Here is a 16,084-nt window from a genome sequence, read left to right on the forward strand (position 1 = left end):
ACATCATGCGTACACATATCTGTAACATCATGAGTACACATGCCTGTAACATCATGAGTACACATGCCTGTAACTCTTACCCAGCATGCTTCAACCAGAATTACAATGTGTCAGAAAACATAAGCAACTTTTTTAAATGTCAGTAAGAAAATGGTCAGAAAAAAACAACCCCATCTTCACACTACAATGATACACATAGCAGTGTTACACCACTGATTTTGAGATAACATAATGCTGTAAACCTTATATTTACACCCAAAAGCTCTCCCTTGTTGTAAATGCTGCTCCTACTTTCAGTCACATATGAGAAGTTTAAACACTCTAATCTAGTATTATCATGAGTCAGTAAAACCAGCTAGATGTCAGCAATTCTGTATAACATTGACACTAAAAATATATTTTCAAGGATTGGTTAATGTTTAACAAAACAAAATAACATAGAACTTACCGTGACATCCAAAATTCTGAATAGCTTAAAGTCACTTGGAGCAAAGGTGTCGGGCAACATAATCTGAAATACTGTGTTTGGAACAAGACTTGATCCAACATTAATCACCTTAATTGAAATAGAAAATAATATCAGGTTGTTACTGGGTTGATGATGCTTACCAAAGATTAGTGTAAAAAAACCCACAATATTAAAACTCTCAGGAAATAATATGAATGACAATTTAGTAAACCATGCTGAAAAAAGTAACAAAGTATACATATCCCACCAAACCGGTTGTCAAGGATCCAAGCTGAACTCTTTTACTGATTTTAAAAAATGTTTGCATTAATTAAAATGCTTAGGGTATTCAATTGTTCGGCTTGACGGCCGAAAAACTCGAGCTCTAAAACTATTACCGTTCATACGGTAATTTACTCGCTGAATTTCAAGCTGCGAGCTGAAATTCAGCGAGTAATTACCGTATGAACGGTAATAGTTTTAGATCGCAAGTTTTTCGTCCGTCAAGCCAAACAATTGAATACCCCCCTTAGTGTCAGTAAATTTGTATATGTCTCTACCAGTAAAAATAATTACAAAGCTTGGCAACAATACAGAGAAAACTAAAAGTGCTAAATTATGCTATTATTGCTGATAATATGCGTTGTTACGTTTTCTGTTCAATGTTTATTTATTTATAATTATTATAAACAGAATTTCTAAATCTTACATTGAATGTGTACTTTACGGTTTCTTTAATACATAAATGTTTCTCATCTTCAGGAGGCCCATAGACAATTAGTATCGGGGACACAGAACTAAAAATAAGAAAGCAAAATCATTAATTGTAGTTTATAACTTGTGTAAAATCACATTTTCTTTCCTATGGCTGATGTTAAACACTTGTGTTTTGCTACTAATTTTGACCTGTGCTAGATTATTGTTTGCGTGATGGGATGGGAATGCAGAGATTAAATGCCGGTACTTTCAGTTTGTTTCATATTCAATCATCCGTCAGCCTCTTTCGTCACATGCACACGCTGCTATTGCAAACTTTTTGTTCACATGCCGTCATCCTTCCACAAAGCAGACAGGATGGCGCAGCCTTGACAAAGGCAATATATATTTATATCATACATGGATACTCTTGTGTGTCTGTGTGTAGGCAAGAAGCTAAATCAGCAGCAATAGTCAAGCGGTTATTTTAGAAATGGTTCCATGCAGTGGTCAAAGTGGAAATTTATAAGTGGAGGAATGGAAAGTGTAAGTGAATGGAATTTAATAGTTTTACAATCAAAGCAGCAGGAGAAGTGGCGGCGTTACATCACCACCGTATACCAGCTCACTTCCACCACTTGTTCTATGTTTATTATGTTTACTTTGTTCACTCCTATTGTCTTTTCTTGTTTTAATTTGGTCTTTACTAAACACGTATTTTTCCCTTTAGAAGTAACTGGTAAGTGAGCAATGGCTAGAGGAGCATGAGTATACATGGTGATAAATGACTAGTTTGGGGCATATTTGCTCTGTAAATTCTTGTGGACAAAAGTACATATATAAGCTTCTAATTAGAAGGTTGTGCAGAATGTAAAATAACCATGTTTTCAGTATATGTAAACTGTCAATGGGATATATTTACTAAACTGCGGGTTTGAAAAAGTAGAGATGTTGCCTATAGCAACCAATCAGATTTTAGTTATCATTTATTTAGCACATTCTACAAAATGACAGCTAGAATCTGATTGGTTGCTATAGGCAACATCTCCACTTTTTCAAACCTGCAGTTTAGTAATATGTTCCTTTAAGAAACAAGAGCGCCATGTGTTATATGGTGAAATATTTATATGGCAAATACTTCAGTGGACAAAACAAGGAGAAATACACCCATCACTAATTGTTACTGTTGTTGTAGAGAATAATTTACCTATATCTCCCTTGCCCGTCATACAATACAGTATTCTAAGTAGCAGACAGTAGTGTGACAGGCTGATAGTCACAGTCCACAAATCACTCACCCGATTACATTGACGTTGACCTCATATCTGGTTGGTATAGTGAAATTGACCTCATTATTCTGCAGTGAGCGCAGATCTACCTCATTGTCGCTGTGGGTTAAATAAAATAAAGAAAAGTGGAATTGATTAAACATATTTTCTTTTTTAAGCTGCATCTACAAAAAAAATGGTCGCACTTTATTTGTAAGTTATAAGTAATAAAATTAAAAAGATACTTTTGTGGAGTAATAATTTCTGTGTTTTAAGAATAACAAAAACGTTGACTGCTTTATTTTCAAACAATAGTTAATGAAATTGTCGCATTTCACCTCGTTATTTAAATGACGTACAATGAGATTGATGTGATGCAGGCATGTATACATATATTTCCTTACGTTATTTATGAAATATATAAATATTTACCAGTTCACAGTTACATTTATTACAAGGTCTTCTTCTGCTTTGCTAAGGAAGCTTGAATCCAAAAGGAAAGAAAACTCTTGCTGTGGAAATAAAAAATAACTTCAAAAAGAATTTCTTATATTTAATGGAATGTATAAACAATATACACATGAATACTCAATGTATAAATGCCACAATAACTGTTTAAAAGGATGCTAACCTCAAAAATGTTCTGTGCAGAACTGTGCTTATCACAGGGAGATATATACCCTCAATATAATGTTATGTTATCGCTTTCGCTATGAGAAAACTCCAGGGGGCAAATGTATCAAGCTGCGATTTTCCGGCGGGTTTGAAAAGTGGAGATGTTGCCTATAGCAACCAATCAGATTTTAGTTATCATTTATTTACTACATTTTACAAAATTACAGCTAGAATCTGATTGGTTGCTATAGGCAACATCTCAGCTTTTTCACACCTGCCGGAAACTCTCAGCTTGATACATTTACCCCCAGGAGTTATGTCTGCTACCCCTTTGCCTATTCTCTCTCATGTATTTTCACAACTTTCCAGACCCCCATAATGCCACCTCCTACAATATTACATATAACCCTAACCATTACGCTACACCCAAAGCTAATATATTGTGAGAGTATTATTGCACCACAATCCGATTGACAGAAGAGCTCTGGGACATGATAAAGGGATTATGGGTAAAATAATGGAAATGTAATAACTGGTGAGCAGACTTACTAGCACCAATATCCAGTATCTAGTAACTTGTAATTTAGTTACTTGTATGGATACTAGGTAAAGTTCTATAACAAGATTATTTTTATATGGCCAACCCTTAATATTTACATTAGACAAGGTTCTTTTAAATGACTGTGCCTCATGTATGGTGGACATATGGCCCCGAATGCCAAACAATTTAACGTATACAAATCAGTTAAATCTGACTTGATCAAAATAGGATTTAACAAGATTATGAACATGTGTGGACAGTTTAGGTCATTCAGTAAGACACTTTGAAGTCTAAATGGCTGATAACTGAGGACAGATGACAATAACTTGCAGTGAGGTGGGTAACAAAATGACATTAGAGTACATTAGAGTTTTTCTACATAAGTAACAATTTAGTATTGCATTTGTTATATACTGTATACCTACCCTGGAGCTAGATAGACATACACAGTGCAGGATAATTTAGCAGTATGCTGATAATTAGTGCACTCATGTGGGCAGGGGTACAGTCCATGGGGTATATTTATGAAAAAGTGGAGACGTTGCCTATAGCAACCAATCAGATTCCAGCTCTCATTTTGTAGAATGTACTAAATAAATGATAACTAGAATATGATTGGTTGCTATAGGCAACAACATCTCCACTTTTCAAACCCGCAGTTTAGTAAATATACTCCCATGACTTGCACTGATCTCATGCATGCATTGTGCTTCTTATTTGTATTGTGTTGGCGCTAAGCGTTTTTTCCTTATGTCATCACATTAACATACCATAGCCTCTTAATTGTCTTCATACATTAAACAGCCCACAACAATACAAACAAATCTAATTTCTACCAGTTCTGCATAGCAGCGTTAGTGTAGACTGTGGCCATTATATAATGGCCACTACTGTAAAGAAAAAAAAATTGTCTACATATCCATTATAGAACTAATCTTAATAAATAAAAAACAAATTGCACTTAGCTAAAGAATTTTTTAATTTGCATTATTTAAAAAAATATATCTTTCCCAAAGTAGTATTATGTGGGTGTATGTTCCTGGGGGCCCAACTGTTTACTAGTTCCTACTGTCCATTCCAACCCTTATATGTAGCAGGTCTAGACAGCTGTCTGTTGTGGAGCTGCAAATCCCAGCATGCCTTCATCTCCCAAGTATTACTGGGATTTGTAGTTCCAAAACAGTTGAAGGTACACCGGTTACCTACCTCTGATCTAAAGCTATCAATATTGCACAGCAGGAGAGTACCAGTGATATTGCAGTTCCCATTTTCCCAATGCACCCTTGTAGATGACACTCTTCCTCCCTATCTGACACTCCTGGGTGTGACATTTCAATGTGTGAGCAATTTACAAATTCACAAGCTGCTATTGTTGCCGTTTCCAAGCAATTTGACAATTCTTCATGTAATAAATGCTGATCGAAGGCTTGTGAAGATCTACATTATCAAAACCATTGACTTGCTCCTGTAATAATCTGTTTTCTATGAATAAAAGTAAACCAACCTAATGCACCTTCATTCCTATAAGTAAAGGCCATGATTAACCATTTATGAACAGACCTTTGAGAGGGAGTCAACATACAGATGACCAATGTTGCAGTTCAGACTTGTCAACTGATTTTCTCCTTCGTTAACGGCACAACTTATCTGCTTTTCCAGCTGATTATAAAGAAGAACAATGACATGTTATGATGGGAATGACAAATAATAACTTATTTATACGATTCATTAATTATTCTTTCCTCTCCTTTACTTTACCAATATTTGTTTCATCATTTGTATTCCTGTTCTCTGCTGTCTAATTACATTCAATCATTTCTTTCTTCATTAATACATTTTTTTTTCATATATCGTTTAAATTCTATTATTGATCATTTGTATATATATTAATCAATATTTTTACTATCAATCCTACAATCATCCACCACTACTGCATGCTGCCAACAAAACCTTTTGGGCACGTTTTATACCAAACCACCACTCTGAACATCCCAATCACTGAAATCCAAAGCTGGGTGAATCCTCACTTCACAAAAAACAAACAGCCAACTATGATGTTTTTGTAGTCTAAGGGTTGTACACACAAGTCACAGTGAATGCAGCTGTGAGACATCTGCGGAGGGGTGAATGTTTGCTGCTTAAGGGTGGGATCTGATTATTTGGGAGAAGCTCACAATCATATACCCCTATAATAGTGAATGCTCCACCTGCTTTAAAGGTCTCCTGGTCATAAGCCAACAAAAGACAAGCATGCCCACCATAAAATATAGTTCATTTTAATAGTACTGGCTGACATTGTGCTGCAAACCATATTGGTACATTTTTTAAGGAAGAATATCATCAAATTTGTATTATTTAAATTAACTTAAATATAACCCTTTCTCCATTGTAATCTTTGTATTATTGGAGCTTAGGTTATTTTTATGTTTGCTTCCTCCCTCTGTCTCAATGACTTTCCACTTTTCACTATGCAGCAGGTAAAACACACCGCAATATCAGACAGCTGTTCTGTTGTTGCAGGGTGTGCGCCCTTAAAATTAAGGCAGTCATGTGACAATGATCTCATTGAAATCTGATCGAATGTCAATCATGTTAGTAAATGCCCGTAACCAGCAATTACAATACAAATATCTTCACTTATTCTTGTTCGCATCTGTATGAGGTGTGAGGAATTATAAGCAAAGATTTGTACCCCAATCATCCCATGGAGAAACCTTGCACAAGGCTCCTACGGGACTATGCCAGTAACTGAATCTCCTCCTTGGCCTGTGCACACATGAATGGATCTCAGCAGATTTGGCCAATTATGTGTATTATCGATCTCGTATCTCAGGGCTCAGGCCAAGCAGCAAGATCTGCTCATGTAAGCCATTTGTAGTCACTCATTAATACCCCATTCACACCAAGGCATGGACCTGGGAATAATCCAGGAAGTGTTTCAATGTGAATGGGTCAGCCGGGTCACATGACCCGGGATGCAATCCCATGCTGGAGTCGGATACGCGGTATGAAAGGTGTTCCCGGATTAGTCTACCCGGGTTTTATTAAAACCAGCTCACTGGACTCTGCTATGTCATCTATATGAGCCTCTACTGTCCCTCTTTAATGACTCAACTTGATAATGCTGTACAAACACAGGCCCAGTGTGAGAGGCGATGACCCAGAATAAACCCGGGACCAAAGTGCTGTGTGAATGGTTGCAACACCGGTTGAAACCACGTTAATTATCTTGTGTCTGACCTGGGATTTTAGTGGCAAAGGGGTATTACTGATAGCATTGTCTACTGCTGCAGTAGCCTGAGTCAGCCACTTGTTTAATTCAATGTAAATGCACCTAAGTATGGCACATTAGCTCCTCCCACTCCCATAATATTCTATATGAGTGTGGCTTAGCTAGCGGGACCTGGTGCTTGGCAACAACTGTCCAATCATGTTGTAAGCCTAACACAATGTAGCTCTATTTGTACATGTGTGACTGAAGCAAGAAATATCCTAAAGTGAAACAGAAAGAACAAAAACACTATTTGAAATAGTGACTGATTTCACGCAAAAAGTAACCTATATTTAAAAACATTAATTTCTTAAGAAAGTAACATTCATATCATCATCATCATTGTTACTGTGCTGTAAATACATTACCATATCCAAAACTTTGATAAAGTACAAGCCTTTGGGAAGTCTCATGTATAAAGTTGACTGATAGGCATCATCCCCAGCATTATACAGTGAAATATTGATCATTACAGTCTTCGTACCACCAACCACAAGATAGGTTTTATTTTCAGATGATCTGCAAAAAGAAAAAGATAGTTCTTGATGTTGTAGCGAATTCTCTGAAAAAAAAGAGAGCTTATATTTATAATTCAAGTTTCAGTTGTACAACAGAATTAAAACAATGTGGGTATCACAATGGGTAAAAACTAGTCAAAAGGATAAACTCTATTTCCAGATACATCAGACAAACAATTGGACACACTTATGAAAAATGTACTGTAGGTGCTGTAACCCAGAGCAACCAAACAGATTGTTCCGGTATCCAAATATAGGTTAGAAAATGTAATGTCTGGTTGCTATGGGTTACACCATCTTATTTCTCTGTGCATCCAGTGGTCAAAGTGGGCTGGTATAAGGTGGTATATCATACCGCCAATTCTCCTACTGCTTTCATGTTATACTATCCAATTACATTCTCTTACCGTTTCCATCCCAGCACTTCGAAATTTCCACTTTGACCACTGTGTGCATCAGTTGTCATATCTCTCCCCCCATAACTGTACATAGCTTTGTGTACAACCTACCACTCAGTTACGGTAATTACTCCAGAACCAATGACTGGCAGGTAAGTCACCTTGTTAAAGTAAGGGAATTAAAGCAGTCTTTGTACAGTGGTCCATATTGGCATCTGCAACGCTCCTTTACATGGAAACAACTAATTTTCGTATACACAAGAAACTGTTATTTTTACCATCATTATAATCACAAAAAGAAGTGACCTTAAAATGGACTAGAACAGATGTACGGTGCCAGGACAATTGTGCATGCACTGTTGTGTAGATCAGTAAACAAAAGTTTAAATGAGAACTCCACATAGATATACGTGTCTCCAAATGTATAATGAGATATGATGCAAATTATTGCTGTCAGCTTTTTCTTTTTTCTTACTAGAGAAGACTGATCTGAACTATTCACACTATCGAGCCAATACCTCTATTTTCAGCAGATTGGTTCAAAAGTTTTGTTTTATTACGGATTCAAATAAAATAAAGTAATTTACAAAGACATTTTAAGGGTATACAAAGTAATTCACAACATACATTTGCTGAATTTGTTGAAATACTTTTTGACATTTTACATACAAATGGTTGTGTGACAGGATGGACCGCCTATGCCATCATGTCTGTTGTTGCTGGGAACCAGCTGGGCTTACTTTGCCACCATCCCCTTTCATTATTCTGAATACGCCCCTCCTGCTGCAGAAGGAGGAGCCTGCTGCCATCACTGAACTCCTTTATAGCGTCCAGAAACTAGTTCCTTCTGGGTAACTGTGGCTGCTAGTCTACTCCTGTGCTGATACACTTGGGTTGGTACCCCTGACCGCTTACTATGGATTAGGGTGCTGTGGATGGATCCCCCTGGTCTATCACACTGACCAGAGCTGCTGGGTAGCGGCAGAGCGGCGGTACTGAAGAGCTGGGTCCAAACCTCAGAAACAGCCGAAGGACGGATTAGATATAGGGTCTAATCTGTAGGTCACAGGATTACAGCAATATTGAAGAAGTTGTCAAGCAGGGTCTTGAAGCAAAGAGTGATGTTTATTTCGCTCAATTGTTCTGACTGATTAAAGGTATCAGTGGTCAGGTCAGATGGAACATCAGAATGATACATTTCAGTTTACAAGGGCTCTCTTTTTATACAGTTTTAGACACAACCTCAAAGGCTATTTTTTAGAATCAGGATGCAATTTGTTTATCCAAACATGCATTTACATGCAATGCAAAGCTAACAATATTTCGCTTATATGTGATATCCTAAAACCTTGCTGTGATTTCCTGCATCTTACAGTGGACATCTGACAGCAAGTCTAATTACCCCTTCCTTTCCCTTAAGGGGTAGTGGACACTCAGATCAAAAGGTCTAATCAACATGAGATTAGCATGGGTGCTTTCTTCCAACAGTTGCAGAATACACATTTCAGAATTCCCCAAGAAAAAATGCAAACCCCAAACAAGGTATTTCCTTACACCAAGATATACTTTCAAGAAGTATATTCGTAGTGAATCACGTCATTTTAGCTCCGCCCTGACAAAATTACGATTTTGTCGCAGGGACTGCCGGTCCCATAGTGGGCTACATTGGGCTGGGTGACTGGGCCACCTGCATTTTTTTTTACTTTAAAATGTTCCTAATAGGCTGCTGAGTCAGGTCTTGCCCCCCGGGCTAAAATTTGCCAGCCCGCCCCTGCTCCCGCCCCCCCTTTTGGAGGACAAAAAAAAAAAATCAATGTTGCCAATGCTATTAAAATAAATCAACAATGGGATATTACATCTAGATTTATTGGAAAACCTGTCTTATTCCTGTTTGATAAGGGTAAAAATCCTAATAAAGCCCACAATTAGACCATAGCTAATGGTTGTATACAAATGTACTGTCAGTAAAATTTGCATATCTTTTATGTGTGTGTGTTTGTGTTTTACAGCTGATATTGTTAACAGTTTCAGCAGGTAACAAAACAATGGTAAGCTTCCATGCCTAACCTCACATTCACAATTTTCACAAGATGTCAAGCTGTTATTCAGTTTACTCATGTACTATAATACCAACAAGCTGTTATTTGTTATTCCTATTTTCATGGTTTTTTTTTGCCATCATTGATACTGTCAATTTATATTAGTGCTATATTGTACTGGTAACTGTATATTTCTGTATTAATTGGGAAATGTTAAATTGCTAATATAAAGTATAATTACCAAAAAAAAAAAGATAATAAATTCTTCTATAAATAATGAAATAATATAGATAATACAAAGACAAGCAGGTAGGGAATGAAACTGAAATGCAGATGCATTTATAAAATTTTAATTATGTAAAAAATCTTTAAAAAACCATGCAAATAAACTGCCATTTATAGAATGATCTGGCATGGAACCAAAGCATTACTCATTGTACACCTGAGGGAGTTAGCTGGCACAGATACAAGCAACAGAAGGTGAAAGCGCTGGATAAACAGCTAGGTTCCAAGACAACGGCAAATTAGAGAGAAACGTATTGCTAGCACTGTAGCAATTAAATCCCAGATTTTTTAGAAAAAAAAATCTTAGTATTTATTTATGGATTTTTTGCATTGTGGGTAAAAGTGAATATAATTCCCTTCTGTACGGAACCAAGTTTAATGGGGTACTCTATATTTTACATGTGATAGCAAATTCCTCTGATCTTATATGACTTAGTTGTATTGATTACTGTATTAAGGTCTAGTGCTGTTGTCATTTTTGCATATATATTTGAATAAATTCCATCAGATTCAAGGTAAAAAATGGAAGCACTCCAATAAGGAAAATAGACAATAGACAATACATAAAGTAATATAATATACCAATAATATACCTAATACAATACAAATTGCAAGATTACAAAAGGACAGTCAGCTGGAAACTGTGAAACAATGAAATACAAAAGATATTCTATTTATTGACCGAGATAAGTTGAATGTTCTGTGCTGTAGACAAGAAAGAGCTGATATTTGCTGATCAGTTATCAAGGAGATAACATGCTGTATTGTTTCGTACTGCAAAACATCTCTCCATAACAAAACATCATATGCAAAACATTACAAAATATGATACTATATAAGCTACAATTGTCTTCCTTAAAGGAAAATCCACCTTTGTGGACTTTTTTAGGGGTTAATATGCAAAATAGGCAAAGGATCTATTTTGCAAATATAACCTCCTATACATAAATATTGGTTAGATACACTCTCTAGTAGAGTGCGTCTGAAAAGTAACTTTTGCATACGATTCTCCATCTTCGGTGGGCGGTCTATGTTCATGCCCCTCCCAGCGTCATGTGGCACACATTGACATTTGGCAGGAACCCCATCCTATTAAATCAGGAATCAACCAGATTCTTAATTCAGTACGCTAGAGAGTATATCTAACCCATGGCTATACCTCATAAAAAAAGTCCCCATATGTAGATTAAAATGAACAAAGTGTAGCAGTATTTATTTGCATATTACTCTATGCTTTCTGCTGCACTTTCAAACTAAAACTGTGTGAACAGAAATCCTGCCCAATTGTATAGTCTACAGCTAAAACCAGAGGGTGCAGCCAGAATGTGAAGGACAGAAATGAAGGTCTGATTTCTTACAGATGTGTCCAAGCAGCAACAACCAGAGGACAAGCTGCAGGGGTTTAGCTGTGGCATTCTCTGACACTAAAGAGATTGGGAGCTCCCAACAGCAAACAGTGAGTGACAGCTTCCTGCTGCTCCACAATTCAGTGGCTCTGAAGATGTACAATGTGCCTACATATGTATATCAGATAATTACTATTTATACAAGGTAATCCTATGCCATTGTTATTAGCTTGCCATAATTTATTTTATCCTAGCACAAGAACAAAGGAAGCGAACAGTACTTCTGATAAGAATGGAATATCATTTATTTTTCAATTAAGTCTAATCCTCATTCTGACTGGACCCTATCAGTCTGCTGAATTCCTGTTGATAACACAACGATACTGTAAATGTATGTCACTAAATAGCATATCGCTCCTTTCCACTGCCTGTAAATCTCAGGACTGTTAGCTAAAAATATGGATTCAGTGCAATTTATCTATGTATTTAAATATATTTATACATATCCATAATCTATATAATTATATATATGATATATATATTTATATCTATATATAAACACGCAGACATGGTCTCATCCTCTTACAGTCACTATGAGGAGATGCCAGGTACATGGAGAAAAAAACAGGGATCATTTTTAAATGTAATGTAGTATATATTAGCTAGGATGTTCCAAATTGTGGAAAAGACCCTTATTCAGAAAACCTTAAGTCCAAATACTCCAGGGGGTAAATGTATTAAGGAGCGATTTTTGCAAATTGACGATATTCGGCGACTTTGACAGCTACATTTAAAACAGCATTGTGTTTAAAGTCAAATCTTGTCCTTAAACACATTGCTGTTTTAAATGTAGCTGTCAAAGTAGCCGAATATCGTCGATTTGAAAAAATCGCTCCTTAATACATTTACCCTCAGATCTTTGACGTTGAATGTGTCCTTATTATCACCCTCACTGCAACTTACTGTTCATGAGTGAGCCTTATATATATACTCGTACATCAACTTACATTTTAGGTCTGGTGGCCTTCAAAGAGGTCACAAACAAACTGCAAAATGACTGCAGCACAAATGGCCTTTTGTGAAGTTACACACCTACTTTTCACATAGATCTGGTGGCCAAGCAGTAGGATCTGCTGGCCAAGCAGCAGCATCTGCAGAGGTGCAAATATTTGCAATGGGTGATAAGCGCAGTTGGAGGGATGGAAAGCACTCGTTGCCAATTGCAGATTAGGTGCATGATATTCCATTGTTCAGAATGTGATTTTTTGCACTTATTTGAGATACCACATTTCAAGAACGCACTAAGACCAAAGTGATACAAATATGCAGAACACACAACAGCAACACCTGTGAAAAAGACAGATCTGATGTTTCCTCACTCTTATAATTAATTTAAGCCATACATTATGTTAAACTGAGGAGCATTTTAGGCGAAATGTTAGTAGGTAGGACCTTGATATGACATTTTTACTGTTTGCATGCTGCACATTTTCCAAAGCATTCACCAACCCTCAAAACTTGGTGCAGAGTACGTGAAGTGGGCATGCACCTGGAGATAAGCTAGGTGGACAGATAGACGCACCTGCACACAGTGGCCCACTGCATGGCCACATATTTTGTGGTTCTTAAAGGACCCTTTGGGGTAAATTTATCAAGCTGAGAGTTTTCCCGCGGGTTTGAAAAAGTGGAGATGTTGCCTGTAGTAACCAATCTGATTATATTTACCATGTATTTAGTGCATTCTACAAAATGACAGCTAGAATCTGATTGGTTGCTATAGACAACATCTCCACTTTTCAATCCTGCCGGAATATCGCAGCTTGATACATTTACCCTTTTGTGTGTCTTCTACACATCAAATAAGGATGTAGCTAACCAAAGACTAGTGAATCTGTATTTGGCATAGATTGCCAACGACATCAGGGTGGCAGCTGTCAGTGATATAGGGATAACTTGTAAAGGTATTGAAATATATTTTAACTTACCCTGGGAAGGAAACTTTTCCTGAGATCTGTAAATCAGCAGAGCAATTTGTCAGGGCACAGTACCTCGCAAAAGAAACCTGACAAAATATAAACACATGAGCAAGTAAATGCAAAATTAGAAAACATATCTAAGTACATAATAAAAATATATAAACATATAATTAATTCCATTAGAAACAACTGCATATATTTAATTCCATATATTGTTTGGCAGTTACTTCTGCAGTAATCAAGTAATACATTTTTATACTCTTCAGGTGTCACCATTGCATATTACTTTAATAAAGTTGTTTGCTTGCAACTTGCAAGCCTCTATTAGCATTTGTAACAATGCATCCAATAGACTATAGGGATTTACTACAGCACCTCCAATGAAATGTTCAGATATTTGAAAAAGATTTTTATACTGCATTGCTATGTAGTAGAAGTGCTGAGATAGAAGTGAAGTCTTATTTCAGATTTCCTTCCCACAAGAAAGCTTTTTACTGTTTTATAAATAGCCTGTGAAGAGTAACTGAGCATAATGTGCACAGTATAACTTTAATGTGACATGTACAAATAAAAGCCAATAAAAATCCCACAGTAATCAACAATTAAATTTGGATTGGCAAGTCCCAGTTTATTGGGAGATTTAAATTTAATCTGTCACCTGTAATATAGAGCCATCTGGTTTCTGGAAGTTGTATAAATCACATAAGTGCATCCAGCAGTTGTAAATCATAATGCATGCACTAATACTAATACATCAAATAACAATATACAAAAGAATAGAAATCAATGAGTCATGCTGTGTTTTACAGCAGTCGTGTTTCAAAGCACTGTACATTTTATCTTGTATAGATTATGAAGTAAAGCAAGTGAAATGTTATTAATTAAGGAACAGCAAAAGTGCCATCTGTCAGCCATTGAGTATGACACTTAAAAGTGCTTACAGATTACGTGACATATTTTGACAAATGCAATAGTATTCCATTGGTAATGGCACTCACAGGAGGAATCCAAGGAAAACATGGAGAAAATGAAGGTAAGCCTTGGGAATTAGATAAAGTGGTGGGTTGTGAAGCAGGAAAATAAATACATTTTGGGAAAGGGGGTCGTCTGGTAGAGGGACACCCAACAAAGTTATGGGAGTCATGGGAAGAAATATATATATATATATATATATATATATATATATATATATATATATATATATATATTATATTGTCTGGAGGTAGAATAAATAAAACATTTGGCATGATCTATTTTACAAAAATAATAACAGGATTTAATTTAGTTTTTAAATATATTTATACAATAAACAATCAGAGGAAGTGTGAAATGTGTGATCATCTGTCCATAGGGAGAAACATAATAATAATTAAAATTTCTAGAGATTAAAATTATAACTGTATGTGGCTAAGGTGGACCAGTATAGTGTGATTGGGTTATTGTTCTGTGTGTGGCTAAGGTGGACCAGTGCAGGATTATTGTTTTGTGTGTGTGGCCATGTGGACCTGTCCATGATTACTGTTCTGCGTGTGAACAGGTGGACCAGTGCTGCATTATTGTTCTGTGTGTGGCCAGCATAGATTTCACATAGATGTAGAGATTTTATACGCTTGCCATGTGATAAGCCTGCCGTGAAGGCAATGAAACTACTCAGGAGGTAATTTCCCAGAAATTCTTTTTGGAAATAGCTCCAATTTTACAGCAGTGGATTCAATATAAAACATACTACACTATAAAACATATTATTCAAGCAAACAGCTTAATCAGACAAATAAGTTGATCACCGGACTAGATGGCTAGATGATATGTCTCTGACTATGCATAAAGTGTTTATTTGGTTTTATGTTGCAGCTTGGTCCCTTAGTGGTCTTTTGTATGATATATACCAAAGATAAGTGAAATTGCTGGACAATGTAGTGCAAACCCAGTTACTCTGTGGATCAGTCCATTTTGCAGAGGTGCGAGGTTCTGGTGATTCAAACTTTGCGCTGCGCACGTACAGGGCTTTATAAAATAAATATATAAATAATTGAACAACAGGCTGCATACCCTCCTTCAATCCTCAGCCAGCCCCAATGCTACACAGCCTGGGCTGGTATCCAATGTAATGTGGGACCAAGAATGTGGTGTAGATATGGTCAGTGAAGGGCTGGGGGAGCCATAAAGATCAGTGTAACCTCATCCCCCAGAAGCTACCATCCCATTGTGAAAAGTGCAGAGTCTCTTCCCAACACCGCTGTACTGTGGGCACTGGGGTAATTAACAAGAGTGGTTGCAGTAAAATAGACAGGTGTTCCTAAGATACCTACCCATTATAGGACAAAATAAAAAACAATAAAGACACGTGTCAAAAAAGTTTAATTGCATAAAAAACTATCCAAAGCCCTCGCTCACACTTTATTGGATTTAAACAACAAATCTAACAAATCTAATTTTCCTCCCTCTTGTTTTGATCCACCTGCACTATTGACCGATGCAAAATGAAAGCTGGGTACACGGTCAAATTCCGCTGGTGAAATGTACACATGCAGAAATGCAGAATGAGGAGGGGAGATATATATATATATATATATATATATATATATATATATATATATATATATGTATATATATATTCTGACACTTTAATTAAAAGGCGTTTCTGGCCACTAATCTAACCCCATCAGAATTCTCTCCGGCAATT

The 16,084-nt window shown here is 36.5% G+C and overlaps 1 protein-coding gene and 1 long non-coding RNA gene across 2 annotated transcripts in view; both read right to left on the minus strand.

Moving 5' to 3' along the window:
* Nucleotides 1-16,084, minus strand: part of LOC142098060 (uncharacterized) — a 404,421-nt gene that overhangs the window by 20,671 nt on the left and 367,666 nt on the right. The gene's annotated exons all lie outside the window — the stretch shown is intronic.
* Nucleotides 1-16,084, minus strand: part of ITGA4 (integrin subunit alpha 4) — a 114,191-nt gene that overhangs the window by 15,127 nt on the left and 82,980 nt on the right. The window contains exons 17-23 of the mRNA XM_075180502.1: nt 13,411-13,487; nt 7,208-7,358; nt 5,129-5,227; nt 2,845-2,924; nt 2,443-2,532; nt 1,158-1,245; nt 449-556 (exon numbers count right to left, since the gene is read on the minus strand). Of these exons, the coding sequence (XP_075036603.1) occupies nt 449-556; nt 1,158-1,245; nt 2,443-2,532; nt 2,845-2,924; nt 5,129-5,227; nt 7,208-7,358; nt 13,411-13,487 (693 nt within the window). The remainder of the gene's footprint in view (nt 1-448; nt 557-1,157; nt 1,246-2,442; nt 2,533-2,844; nt 2,925-5,128; nt 5,228-7,207; nt 7,359-13,410; nt 13,488-16,084) is intronic.

Source organism: Mixophyes fleayi, chromosome 7, assembly GCF_038048845.1.
Source record: "Mixophyes fleayi isolate aMixFle1 chromosome 7, aMixFle1.hap1, whole genome shotgun sequence".
In the NCBI taxonomy this organism is placed as follows: Eukaryota; Metazoa; Chordata; class Amphibia; order Anura; family Limnodynastidae; genus Mixophyes; species Mixophyes fleayi.